The sequence below is a fragment of the Macaca nemestrina genome, chromosome 1 (genome assembly GCF_043159975.1).
Source record: "Macaca nemestrina isolate mMacNem1 chromosome 1, mMacNem.hap1, whole genome shotgun sequence".
NCBI lineage: Eukaryota > Metazoa > Chordata > Mammalia > Primates > Cercopithecidae > Macaca > Macaca nemestrina.
Genome location: NC_092125.1, coordinates 200090806 through 200105650, shown reverse-complemented (window position 1 = coordinate 200105650; position 14845 = coordinate 200090806). Strand labels below are relative to the sequence as shown.

Sequence of the window (14845 nt, the reverse complement as noted above, 5' to 3'; positions counted from 1 at the left end):
TGGGCGACAGAGCCAGACTCAGTCTCAAAAAAAAAAAAAAAAAGAAATTTGCAACTAAAACAGTGCTTTTTAGATCGTGAGTTGTTCCCTGCAGCAGACTTGTAAAATTAATTTAGAGGCTGCAACTAGCATTTAAAAATACAAATGACATTTTCAGAGCACATTGTACATAGTAAATACCACTTGGTCATATTTTCCTTTTAGTTCTACAGATGTATGCTTATACTGGGTTGTGATTTTTTTTTTTTTTTTTTTTTTTTTTTTACAGTAGGGTGAGATGAACAAAACAAAGTTTGAAAGCTACTGGTTAATAGGAAAGGGAAGACACCCAAAGCACCATAAGAGGAGGCCCTGTAATTCTGCGAATACTCACAGAGGTCTGTGAATGAATTAGAGCTTTACGGCTCACGGGCTGTGTGATCTTGAGCTAGTTACACAACCTCTCTGAACTCCAGCTTCCTCAGCTGGAGGAAAGAAAAAAAAAAACAGAAATAAAAACAAAAGTATGACTGTACTGTGGGGAGTACTGAGTGGGGCAATGCACGTACAGTGCCTAGCACGGGGCCTGGCGTGCACAGATGTGGAATCGATGTGTGATCTGGAGACTGCCTGGCTTGGGTTCTTACTGCCCATTGCTGGCATCAAACCTTAACCTTAAAAACTGACAAATGGGCCCTCAGTAACTTGAGATATTAGAAACACCCAGCACTTACTTAATCAGATAAAATTATAACATTCATCTCCGCTTTTGTTTTTTGAACAACACAGCAGGAAGATACAGACAGCTGTTCCACTCACACAAAGACCCAGCCTCAGCAGTGGAAAAACATCTCCAAGAAAGATCTCGGCGTAAGGCTCTGTTACGCTACTGAACCAAGTTGGTTTCTTGTTTACTTTCTAGATATTTCAAATGTGTATACCCAAGGCTAAGTAAATTAAGCCGTTCCTAAAAGGTTCAGATTTTGAAGGTAACGCTTCTTCCTTCGGGGCTGCTTTCATCCCAGTTTCCAGCCAGAAAGCCTGGCCCCAGGGGCCTTGTGGAGGGAGCTCTACTCTGCCCTATGCTACCTCAAGGGTGGGCCAGCAGGCATTTGGCTTCAGAGCCCAGGGTTCACACAGGTCCTTATACTTAATAGGTGCACAATATAAGCTTGCTGTCTATTCTGTTAAAACCAATAACAATCTGAGAATGGTAATAGTTAAAGGCTTAATGAGCACGTTATGAGGCCAACCTTTGGTGTTTATCTCTATAAATGCTGAGTACTTTGAATACACTCAATGTCGAAAAGGAATGTGCTGGTCCGCTCCCATCTATCAGCTGGATTTTTGGATCTCCTCCAGTTACAGACAGCTCCTTGCTTGTGGGTTAACCCATTCCTTTTTATAGGCGGTTCTTGGGTTAGGAAATTCTTCATTACTGCAGGAGAAATCTGCTTAGCTGCGATCTCCACCTGCCATTCCTGGTCTGATCTGTTGCCACTAGACAGTTCGTCACAGATTTGAGCATCAAAGCTAGCATGCTCCCTAAAGTGATTCTGGAATATATTCGTGTTCTAGATAAAATGAAAAAGAGTAGAAATGTAGGCTGCAGAGGTCGGCAAAAGCTGGTGATTAAGAGGGTGGGCTCTGGACTCAAAAGGCAGGAGTTCGGAGGGCCTTGGGAAATTGGCTTAACCACTCTGAGCCTTAGCTTCCTTGTCCATAAAGTGAGGTGATGACCGTGTTTCCTTTGCAGGGTAATGATGAAGATAAAAGGAGATGGTGCTCGTCAAGTGCCTAGCACTGTGCCTGGCTCTTAGCAGGCACCTGGTATTCACTATTATGATTAGCCTGGCCTGTGAGGGGCAGCTCCAGCTACATAATTTGGGAAACATCCCTGTCTGGGGCAAAAGACAAGGGCAGATGCAGAAATGCAAATGTGCAGACCTCTAGTCTGCAAATAGAAACGTACAAAGAAGCCAAGGAAGCCTGAAGCCACACCCCAGTATGGGGAGGCGATGAGCCCTCCAGGTGTCATCTCCGCTGCCCGCTGAGGAAGTCGGACGGTCCTGGGACCTGCCTACCTTGGTATTGGGCACTGAATCCGCGCTGCCGGTGGTTGCCATCCGATGTGAAGTGCAGTCGCAGCCAGTTCTTGCTGCTGATAACGGGGGCTGGGAGGCTGGCTCCGGTGAACCTGTGGGAACAGGAAGCAGATGGGCTCAGGGACCAGAGCTGGGCAGTAGAGTTATATGAGCATTCAGGAGTTCCCCCACTTCCCTTGAGGGCCAGGGCCTCAGCCCAGCTCTGAAGCAGGAAGGGAAGGTGGTGTTACCCCAGGCCCCTCCAGTACCCTAGGCCTGAGCAGCATGAGATGGCTCCTCCGGGGGCTCATCACACTGCTGGCTTTCCCTCAGCTGCTGGGAGGAGGCAACTGATCCCTCAGACTACAGCACCTCCTGCTTAAACTCCCTAAGCATTCCATCCTTTTTCCTTTCTCTAGTTCTTTGCCTTTTCTGCTTGGAATATATTCATCTGTGACCCTTTCTCCTGCCCATCCACGTCCCCCAAGATGACTTTGGGAAGCCCCTTAAGTATCACATCTGCAGTAAAGCGTTCCCTACTCTCCTTGACTTTGAAGCACAGATTTGGGTTCTTATCCGGGTTTCACCAGTGTGACCTTGGACCTCAGAGAATGCTCTGAGAATGGGAGTAATATCAGCCCTAAGAGTTTGTGGGAATAAATAAGAAATTGTATGCACAAAGAATCGAGGTCAGTCCCTGGCACATAATAGTTTAATAATTATAATTTTCCTTTGTCTTCCTCTGTGATGCCACCACATTTAATTCAAATTATAATTCAGTTATAGAAGTGTGTGGTTTCCTCAAGATAACTCCTCAGAGCGGGCAGTGTGGCCTAGTGGTGAAGAAACGAGCTCTGGAGGGATCAGCTGTGTGATCTCAGGAAAACTACAGAAACCCTCTGAGACTCAGTGACCTTATCCACAACATGGGGATCATAACGACCCCTCCCTTAAAAGACTGCAAGGATTAAATGAGAAAATACATACAAAAAAGCTCTAAGCACAGTCCTTGGCCATAACAAGCTGTCAGTGATGGCAGCTGCTGTTCCATTCTTCATCTTGATTTCCAGCATCTAACACAATACTGGACACAAAGTAGGCATGTCACAGTTCCAGCAGAAAACACGTGTCACAGTCATATAAGAAGAGTCCCAGGAGCTTGATGAATGACTTTTTTGCATAGGTCCTTATACCCTTTCTCTACACTCTTTCACATAGGTCCTTATACCCTGTGTGAAACAGTCATTCATCAAACTCTTGGAACTATAAAGGTGAGGGCTGACTATGGGGGAACCACCAGGGAGGGGCAGTATCCTGGGGCTGGCAACTGGGGGACTTGTTACCACTCCCAATCCTGGAGCAGAGAGAAAATAGTTATCTCCAAACAGGGAGCTGCCTGTAAGAAGACACCATATAGGACCCAGATCTTCTTTCACAATCTGGGGCTATAGCCAATTCATGAAAAGCCCATCAAGAGGAGACAAAGAATGAATACCCATAACTCACTGTCCTCCTTCCCCTCCTCCAATCTCCTACTGATTCTCCTGTTGATCTAGCCCAACTGGAAGCCAGAGAGCAACAGAGCATACTGATGCAGCCCCTTGGGTAAGTCTTCTCAGGCATGGAGCAAGGAGAAGGCAAGGGAGAGGATCTGGAGGTGCAAATGGAAGACATCCAGCATAGTGGGTCTTCATAAATATGCATTAAACAAAAGAACTAACCAAGGAGCTTCACGTACTGCAAAACTGAATTCTTACTATAATGAAAATGCTGACACACACCAAACTTCAGGAATATAACCCATACTGCTATGCTAAAAACTATTATAAAAACCAATTACTGTATTTCACCAGATCCCATTTAAAATAGTTTATTACAGACTGAGTCATTTAAGTTTTCTAAGGAGCCACAAACGTATTGTGGGGTTTTTTTTTCTCCAGGCCAAATTCAATTCTATCTCAGTGACAAAGCTTGGAGGCTATTTATATAAGGGAAGCAGAAGTAGGGAGAATTTACCTGAATAATTCAGGACCAAAAGCTCTTTATTGCAAAATGGAATGAGGGGAGGGTGCTGAGGTCTCAAGAGCAGGATGAGACTAATGATCAAGACTGTAGCAGGAAGTCACTGAGACTTCCCTGGCCTGTGAGATCAGGAGAAGCCCTAAGAGGCATCTCCCACCTCCCATTTCTCCCACACCTTTACCCACTCCTAGAAATCCTGTTAATTGTTAATTTCCAAGGCTTAAACTCTCAGGGCCCTGTGTTGCCCATGCATCTTTACCCTGTTCTGCTCCTGCCTCCCTGGACATAAATGTTGGGCAGTTGAGAGTTTTCTTGGCATCTATCAAAGAACTGGGGGCTTACATGGCAGAATCATCACATCAGACTCTGCCATTGAGATGGTGTCGTGCCTTGCTAGAAACTCTCCAATGAAATGAACCAACTCCCAATACGTGCAACTTGGATGACTCTTAAAAGCATTATGTTGGGCCATCAGAGAGGATATACTGAGAGTATATACTGAGTGACTCATTCATATGAAACTCTGCAAAAGAGTTTAGTGAGAGAAAACAGATTAGTGGTTGTCAGAGGTGGGGGTGAGAGATAAAGGCTGGGGATTGTCTGGCTGGGAAAGAGTACAAGGGAACATTTTGGGGTGATGGTAATGTCTTACATATTGAATGAGATGTTGATTAGATGAGACGTACACGTTGGTCAAAGCTCCAAGGAACTGTACATTTAAAATAGGTAATTTACAGCCAGTCACAGTGGCTCATGCCTGTATTCCCAGGGTTTTGAGAAGCCAGGTTGGGAGGACTGCTTGAGGCTAGCAGTTAGAGGCCAGCCTGGGCAAGACAATGAGACTCCGTTTTCTTTACCTATTTATTATATTTTGGACAGCATCTCCAAAATATAAATAGATAAATAAATTAAATGGTAATTTATTTTATGTAAACTATATTACAATGGAGTTAGTGAAAAACAAATCAAAACAAAACTAATATTCAATGGCTCTAATCCTCAGGGCAAAAGACCTTACTATAGCCTACAAGGCCTTGAAAAAGCCACTGTGCCTTTACTTTTTCTGCCTCCTCCTCTTTATCCTTTATGCTCCAGCCACAGATGTCTCCTCGCTGTTCAAAACTGGCCAGGCCTGCTCCTGCCTCAGAGTCTTTGCAGTTGACATGCCCTCTGCCTGCTACACTGGCACTTCTCCCAGAACTCCACCTGGCTCAGCCCCTTGCTTCCTCCAAGGCTTTGAACAAATGTCACCTTCTCAGGGAAGCCTTCCTGGTCTGACGCCTGCCTGCCTTTCACCCTGAGTGTGCATGCACGTGTGCGCGTGTGCACACACACACTGTTCTCCAGTCAAACAGAAGAGTTCATGTATTCAGGAATACACATTTTCTTGTGTGCTTCTCTGCCTTTGCCCTTGATGCTCTTTATGCCTTTTCTCACTGCACCACCTGGCTGCACAGAGAGGGAAAGAAACTTGTTCATGGTCACACAGCTATTAAGTGGCAGAGGTGGGATTTAAATCCACCCATCCCATCCAGAGCCTATGCACTCAGCCACTACATTACACTGACATGTACATGCAAGCATGAAGGAAGGCAGTGGAACAGTTTAGGCTGAATTCCATTCTGTTCCTGTTCTCCCCCTCCTGACATCCCCCAGGATCCTCTTTAATTTTGCTCCCTTTTAGAATCATAATTAAAGGAGAGAAACACAAAGAGAGATTCTCCCCTTCAAACCTTTCTGTCCACATTAACTTCACTACAGGGGGCTTGGGGAATTCCAAGTTCGCCCAGAAAATTGCTATTGCAGTACAACATAAAATGTATTTAAGCAATTACATTCAATTTTTTTTTTCTTTTTGGTAAATTGACTTCTGTTAAATGGGGCTTCATTAATGGAATCTGGCTTGGGGAGAATTTAAAAAAAATCACTCCCTTTAATGCATGTAGTTGATTATAGAAAAGTGGCTTTGAGCTCCTCTGCAGAAAGCTCGGAGCCCTTCTCTTCATAAAGGAGAGCTCAGAGCCGATTTTGTGGGAAGCATTTCTTCTTAAGAAGCTTCTCATGTGCAGTCGGGATGTTGGGGAGCTGAGAGATCCCCACCAAGATGACAACAGTGACTGTGCAAGGAATTGCTGCCTAATTGTAAGTCGAGGGGGAGGAGTGTTAGGAGATAATGGTTTAAATCTTAGCATCCCTGAAAACTGACATCTTCAGGAGAACATTCATTCATGCAATCACCAAGCACATCTCGTGTACAAGGCACTGTGCTTGCAAGTGAGGGCCACTCCCACTGTGGTTCCCTAGATATAGGGAGTCCCTGAAAAGCCTGTAATGTCTATGATTCAGCTGCAATGTCTTCTTTTCTGTTCAGTCTCCATTCCTCCATCAATAGCATCTGGCTTCTGTCCTCCCAGAGCATCTTCTGTGGGCATTAACTGTTAAGTAAGCTATGTGCATGGCCCTGGTCTGATTCAGAGTTGAAGCACTTCTGCATTCCTGTACTAAGCATAAACCATCCTTCCCCATCCCCAAGGCTGGCCTAGGAGAATGTGAAATATAGGAGGTCCTCACCACCTCATCCCTACTCCCAAGCCCTCTTCCCTTCCCACCTGTCACCTGCTTTACTCCCTAATAAATGGAGAGGACACCAGGATACAATCAGAGAAACCCTTTTGAAAATGTCTTGGTCAGTGGTGGGCAAATAGTCCCAAGACCCTTGTTTGAGGCTGATCCCTCATCTGCCAAACCTAAGCCACCTCTCATTCCTTAAGCAAACCTTTAATGACTCAGCCTTGACACCCATTCTCATCAAAATGCTTTCCAAAATCAGTTTTCCTTTAGCTAAATTCCTAGGACTTGCTATGTCAAGATAAATTCTTTCCCCAAGACAATCCCATGATGTTATATATTTTCCAGGAACTGAGTGAATGCCTGGGACAAATGGAAGTTTCTTTTGAATATGAGTCGCTGGGCCTTATCTTTGAAAAGATCCCCCTCTGCCTCCCAAGACTTTCTTTCCCAGCAGTGCCTGCCCACCCTGGTTGTATGGACAGCTCTGAAAGATCTGAGCCAGCCTTTAAAGATTCAATTCCCAGCTGCCTAGTAAGTGTTTGGGAGTGGTTACTATGCTCTGAACAAATCAAAGCTTTCCCCCAGTCATTCCTGCTCCTTAGTGCGACTGCTCCCCGTAATCCACACCATCCTCCTGGTCACCTAGCCCAGGCAGCATCCTCAACTCCCCCGTCTCCTTCACCCCTATCGCCAGTCGTGGCCAAGTCTTCTCCATTTCATGTCCTCATCGTTTCTCACCTGGACTACAGAGATGGGCTTCTGATTTGCCCTCTGCCTCTGTTCCATCTTCCATACTTTGTGGGGAGATTTGATCAAATGCCTGCACTGCAGGAAAGCCAGCAGCAATGGTTGAACCCACTGGCTCCAGAATAAAGTCCAAGTTTTTTAATGTCTTTCCTCTTCAATGACACACACTCTGAGATCCAGCTACACAGAATGGCTTGTACACCTGGAATGTGACTAATACTTTCATGTCTTCATGCCTTTGCACGTGCTATTCCCTCTATTTGGAATGCCCTTTTCCTGTTGCCCCACCTGGCTACTTGGGAAAATATCACTGATCCTATAAACCTAACTAAATATTTCCTTTCCTCCATCTCTCCCTCTTGCTGCCCCCAATAGACATGACCCTGCCATGGTCCTGGGCATACCAAATTGTACTCATCTTTTGAGTTGACCATCTCTCCAACTAGCAGGCAAACTCCATGGGAGCTGGAATAAAATCTTCTTTTTGTCTCAGTATCTCCAGTGCACAGCACAGTGCCTGGCACACAGAACAAATAAATTTCATAGAACAGGGGCTGGCAAACTATAGCTTGCTGCCTGTATTTGTAAATATAGTTTTACCAGATCACAACCATGCCCATTCGTTCTTTTACATATTGTCTGTGGCTGCTTCCATATTGCAACGACAGGGTTAAGGAGCTGTGCAAGATGACGGCTTGCAAAGCCCAAAATATTTATTTTCTGGCTTCTTACAGAAAAAAAAAGTTTGCTAATTCCTACCATAGAAGCCTCACAGATGATGTAGTTGGTTGGTAAATAAAAATTTCATTTCTAAGTAGGAAATCATAAAAAAAGGACACAGATGTAGCTTCAACATTTAATTATAATGTACAACACTTAAACACACATTTATTTGCCAATGAGTTTAATGTAGGACTAAGGCCCTTCCTTTGATCATGAGTTTGTTCTCCACATTGTTTATCTTATATAAACTACAACCATAATGCATCATTCACCATTTCCAATGTTGCTACAGATCGTCCAGTCAACAAATATTTCTTGAGCAACTGCTATGTGCCAGGCATTGACACCCATTCTCATCAAGGTGCAAAGGATGCTTTGTCCCAACCCCCTCCCCTCATGTAATGTACCCAGTGGGGTACAGTTGTCTCATTCACTCACACCTAATATCTAGTAAGCAATTCTTTTAAGAGACTCTCCCCTTTGTGGAATCATTCCAAAGCATTCAGTTTAGTTTCCATAGATGCAACTGTATTTCCTTTCACACTCATATTTCATCAGTTTATGTGATGTTTAATTTAAATCACATAATTACAATAACAAGTATGACTGGCACTGAGAGACTTGGCAACAAACCCAACTGAATCTCAGAAAGTGCAAGACTCAGCTGATGGGAGCAGAAGTGCACAGGCATTGAGGGTGGGGGTGGGAGATGGCCTGTAGGCAGCAGGTGCTGGGGGTGCCATGGGCACCCGTCAGGAAGATCTACTGAGGCCATGGGAGTGCTGGGTAGTCCAAGTGGCTTCTTTGAGGGAGGGGAGTGGGTTAAGAACACTTTTATTAGACATGCTTTGTGAATGAATGAATAAATGAACAAACAGCAGTGGCTTGCTTTCAGTGGTGGGATATCAAATTACATCCCCTCTGCTATCAGGAGAGTGGGAACCAGCTAATCTTAAAATCTGAGATTTGAGAAGGACTTCAGAGGTCTTCTAGGTCTAATGCCCAGCGATATAGGAATCTCAACCACAGCATTCTTGAAAAATGGTCAGTTTTGATCTATTTTGAATGTTCCCAACAATTAAGAATTTACCTTCTTGCCAAATTCTCTCTCCCAATCTTGATCCATCCCCACTCTTTTCCTAGTTACTTCCTACTCATCCTGCAGGTGTATCAGCCCCTGGCTCAGGAAACCTGTCATTGTTGCTGAGTCTGGTTTACTTCTCCTTTGTTCCTTCTGGGCACCTGGCACTTTCTCTACCACAGTGCTTGTCTCACCATGCATTGCTGAACTATGAGCTCCCTGAAGACAGGAGCTGTTTCTTTCTTGTTCACAGTCCTTTCCTTGGTACCTTGGAGAGTGCCTGACACAAAGAAAGGGCTCAGTAAATATCACTCAGTGGAAGAAGGGGTGATTGGCCAAATGAATGAATGAATGAGATACTGCTGGTGAAAGCAGAGGTTACATGTGGGGAAAAGCAGAGAAAGAGGCAGTGAGCAGGTGAGTCAGGGAATAGGAGGGAGGGCCTCCAGTGCCATGTGGGCTTCACCTGGGTTTCCCGGGTTTCCCATGGCACTGCCCACTCCTGTCAAGACATGCTTCCCCACTCCTAGTTCCTCAGTCCTGGCTGTGCCCCACTACCTGCTTCACTTAGCAGCTGCTGGTACCTTCCTGGGGATTCTTATCATGCTGACCTATCCCCAAAGCAGCAACAGTGGGGTCTGCTAATCAATGTGGGCAAATGTTCCCCTTTCCCCAGAAGCAACTCAATAAACTCAACAAATTATCAGAGCTCTTTCCTGCTCAGCTAATTGTTAGCTCTAGGGAACCCACACAAACCACATCAGGTAAATGTTTTTTCTCCAGATGCACAGCTCTCTGGAGGACATATATCTGGGGCTGGGAGTGCTGAGGGACAGGGAGCCTGGCTGTGTTTGTTGTCGGGATGAGGGCTTCCTCACCAACGTGCTGGGCCTTGTGCATTGGGTGGTGGCATATTGTGAAGGTCTAGGGGGTGGCTTGGTGTGTCAGTTTCCTTCCATTGCTAGTTCAGCTGCTCAGCCGGCAGAGCTGATGGGTAAGGTGTTTCCTGCCTCCATAGAGAGGATCTTCCCATCGTGCCAAAGTGACAGAACAGGGTTGGGTCTGAAGATCAGAATTGGTGCCAATGCCAAGCTCTGGGTGAGGAGGCTTGATCCCCAGCAGCTTTTCTGAGTTGCCCACTCTATCCTGTACTGTCTCCAGGTCTAAATCAGGCAGTTCTACTTTCTTATGAGGACTAGAAGCCTTTGAAGACCAGTCTCCTTCCCTCAACCCACAGCTCCTGAAAGGGGCAGCCATGTACATCATATGACTCATAGGCTACAGGTGATTGGATCCTGGTGGTCATGTGTCCCAAGCTAGGCCAATCAGCTGATGGAACTTCTATCAGGAAGGTAGGTCCCTATGGCCCCCATTTGAAGTTTGGATGGAGAGAAGGGCTGCGTACTCACTTCAATGAGGAAAAGATTCCACAGGCGTGGCTTTCCCAGGGGAGATTTGGGAAATGGTGTCCTAGCATCATTTCTTCCATGTCTGTTGCTGCCTCCCCAACTTGCCCTTATTACTCTTATATGATGTTCTGAACCTTGTACATTTATCCTCCAGGTCCTGAGCCAGTCTGACTGGACAGAATCTAAGAACAGTCTCCACTCCGACCAGCTGCTGAGCCTTTAGCTGGCTGTCCCCTGTCCCCAGCCCAAGTCTCTATTACACATTAGATCTGAGATCCAGGATGGCAGCGCCGAGGACTGGCAGCCTCCATGCTCTAGGATGTTAAAGCCTATCCCCGTCAGGCTTGGCCCAGAAACAGGGTGCAGCCCTCAAGAGTGTGGTGACTATAGCACATTCACACTCAACTCTACTCAACCCTCTTCTTCCTGGCTCGAGTATCTGTCTAAGTGAAGATGACACCTATCTGGCTCATCACCTGTCTTGTTCCCCACAGAGGTAATAGGTTTAAAAAGGTTAAGGGTTAAGGGCCAGGCCTTTGAAACCAGACAGTGCTATATTTGAATCTCGGTTCCACTGTTGCCTAGTGTGAACATAGGCACGTGACATAACTTCTCTGAGCCTCAGTTTCCTCATCTGTGCAATGGGATTCCTCTGAGCAGCAGTGTTCATGTGTGTAATGTGACCAAGTCTGTGCCTAGCATACAGTAGGTGCCTCACAAACGTGAGCTATTTTCCCCCTGCCTTGCTGGGGTTTGAGAAGAGGGGGTGGGATCTTACCAGGGCCTTGAACCCTTCCCTTCAGAGCAGACCTCAGAGCAGCCTGGCTTAGTTTTCTCCAGGGAAATGAGGCACCTGCATCTACTCTGGTGATAGAGCAGTGCAGGGGTAGAAGGACAGGGCACTCTGTTGTACCCAGACCAGCCAGTACACCTGGCCATCACCTTCCCTCTTTTTCTGGGGAACCCCAGCCTGGCCTCCACAGCCTTGCCCGCTTTCCATCTGTCACTGGCAGACATGACTTGGAGAAGGAACCTGCTTCCTGCCATAGAGGGTGGTACCGCTTGCCTTGCAGAAGCCTCCACTGCTTGTAATTAGTACTATTTCTCACCCAGAGGGACTGCTGTAAACGGCTTCTTGAGGAGCTGCCCACATCAGTGTGTATCTGCCACTCAACTGCCACTCTGAGTTTGAGCATCATGGATGTTCCTTCCCCTGTCAGGAGGGAGCTAGTGGGCCCTGCCAGAGATCAGCAGCTCTGATGCCCAGAAGAATGAGTGAGCTGCCCAACAGCTGGAGAATTGGGTGGGTTAAACATCTCACACACACCAAGGCTAGCGAGCAAGTGGTCCTAGAGTCCCATGGAGCTGAGTTCTAATCCTGCCTTCATCATCTGCTGGCCATGTGACCTTGGAGAGGTGGCTTCACTTCTCTGAGCCCCTCTTTCCCCAGTTTATATCTCATAGTGCGATTGTGAGTGATGCTCACAAAGTTCCCTCTAAGGCCTCAAGACATGACATCTATAATTCTTGGCCCTGCCATATCTCTGTACAGCAAGGTAGACTCGTAGGCAAAGGGAATAAGATTTACTGAATAGAAAGCAATTTGGGGTGGAGACTTCGCACATGGGCCCTAGAAGGAGACTGCCTGGATTCAAGTATCATCAGCTCTAAACATACTGTCTCACTTTGGGCAAGTAACTGACCTGCTTTGGGCCTCGTTTCCCCATCTATATAGTAAGGATAATAACAGCACCCACTTCATTGAGCTGTTAAAAGGTTTAAGTGAGGTGATGCACATAAAAGGTGCCTGGCACATAGCATGTGCCCAAAAAGCATCAAAAATGGGGGAGAGGAGAATTCCTCTCTTCTTGTATTGCTTGCTGCCATCCATCTGGATTAATGCCTTATACTTTGGCTTTCAGATAGGAGAAATCCAGATCACATCCACCTACAGAAGAAATGATTGGCTGCTATGGATTGTAGCTAAACCATAGGAAGAGTAGAGTTGTAGCTGGCCTCAGGGATGGCCAGAACCAGGAACTCTGATGCTACAAAGCCTCTCTCACTGTGCCCCATCTACGTTGTGGTCTGCCTGCTGGCATCATTCTTTCTATTGCAAATGGTGGCTGCTTGAGGCTGGGACCATGACCACCCTTAGTAGCTCTGTGATTCACTCTCTCACCTTCACCACTAGAGAGAAGATGATGATCTCTCCCCATGATTCTAATTAGAAAAAGCCCATCAGAGGCCTCTGATTAGTTTAGCTGGGGAATGTGCCCATTCCTGGGGCCAAGGAGGTGGCCCCCACTAGAACCCCATGACTAGTTTGGGGACAATTCTCCAAAAGAAGGAATGTGCTCAAAAGAAGGGAGGAGCACTAGGCAGACAAAACAAAAGATGTCTACTGTGGATGAAGGAGAAGTAGGTGGACTGAATGATCAGGGTCACTCTCCTATTCTGTGGTATAAAGGAGTAGGTTTTTAAAGACCTGTGAGGAGTGCCCATAGATCACTGTGTGAGGTATCAACCCAGAGTTGATCTTGTTCTAGGTCTGTCCCGTATCCTTTCATAGGTAGCCAGGCATCCCCCCACCATGCTGATCCCATTCTGTGTCTAATCATCTGACCACTGCCTGCCCACCTGTCCACTAGTCCATTGGTCTGGGTGCTGACACCTCACCTGGCTTTGGCAAGCCTCTGCCCTTGGGAGGAGATGCAGGCTCCATGCTTATCTTCAGATGCTGGTTCTATAGGTCATCCAGGTCAGTTGACCTCCTGGACTTGGAATATCCTGTGACCTAGAGATAAGTTGACTAGATCCATCCGGAATGAGGATCAACCCAGATTAGAAAAGACTCACCTGAATCTTTTTAAACGTTGAGATTTAGACAACTTTTTCTCCTTTCTTCTTCCCTCCTCATGAAATTCTTGGCCTTATTCCTTCCCGGTTGCTTCCTTACCCTAGCCCCAACCAAGGGAGATCCTAGACTACCCATAGAGGCTAAACATATGAGTCAAAGGGTCAAACAAGCTTGAGTTCGAAGCCTGGCTCTGCCACTTATTGCTCTGTGGCCTTGGATAAATTAATCTCTCTTTTCATGCTTCCAGGCTTCCAGAGATGATGTACCCAAAGTATGATCATCATATTTATTAAAATATTGTGCTCACATCTGATTAACAGCTCCTGGCAAGAGGTCAGTGCCAAAGAGTCTTGGACTGACTGCTTATGGCCTGGCCTCCCTATCTTCTTCTTATGTAGCGATCCAGGTGAATTCAGATGATTCCCTGGACTACCACCCTCCTTCCTGAGACACAACCATCCCTCAAACACTGTTCATCACTGACCATCAAAGCAGCAGCCACACTGCTCCAGCAGCTCAACAGCTATTTATTGAGACAGGTGTGTGAGTACATGAGTGAGTGAATGAACTGAAAGAACATAAGAGTGAATTAATTGGTAAGTGAATGAGTGAATTAGTGACTTAATGAATCAGCAAGTGAGTGGAGAGTGTGCAGGATTGAATATATCATGTTCTCCTCCCTCAACAAATCGAATATGCGGTGATATAAAACTTTCACCTTAAAATGTGTCTTCTGCATTAACACAAGCAGGGGTTAAGATTGGCAGAGGAGAAGTTACAGACAAGAAGCTGGAGGAGAAAGATACTGTGCTAGTTTCCTATTGCTGCCTTAACAAATAATGGCACATTTAGGGGCTTAAAGAACACAAATGTATTGTGTTATAATTCTGGAGGTCAGAAGTCCAAAATGGGTTTCAGCAGGCCAAGATGAAGGTGTGGGGAGGGCTGAGCCCCTCTGGTGGCACCAGGGGAGAATCCTTTTGCTTGCCTTTTCTAGCTGCTAGTAGCCACCTGCATTTCTTGGCTTGTGGCCTCTTTCCATTGTTTTCAATACTAGCAGTGTAGCATATTCAAATCTCTCTCCACGTCTGATCCTCTGCTTCTCTCATCACATCTCCTCTGACTGTGACTCTCCTGCCTTCCTCTTACAAAGGCCATGTGATTCTATCAGGCCCACCTGGATAATCCAGGATCATCTCCCTATCTCTAAATCCTTAGAGTAATCTTAGCTACAAAGTCCCTTTTGCCAAGTAAGGAACAAATTCACAGGTTTCAGGGCTTAGGACGCCGGCATCTTTGGAGAGGCATTCTTCTGCCACTTGCAGATGCCTTGCTCAGAGGGTCAATGCAACCAGTGAGTCCCACTCCA

General features: G+C 46.1%; 1 protein-coding gene across 11 annotated transcripts in view; it reads right to left on the bottom strand.

The window, feature by feature from the left end:
- The window catches only part of LOC105495216 (CUB and Sushi multiple domains 2), a 656530-nt gene that overhangs the window by 320317 nt on the left and 321368 nt on the right, over positions 1-14845 (bottom strand). For all 11 annotated transcript variants that reach the window (XM_071096465.1, XM_071096467.1, XM_071096468.1 and 8 more), the window contains exon 6: positions 2064-2176. In XM_071096465.1, coding sequence (XP_070952566.1) covers positions 2064-2176 — 113 coding nt within the window. The remainder of the gene's footprint in view (positions 1-2063; positions 2177-14845) is intronic.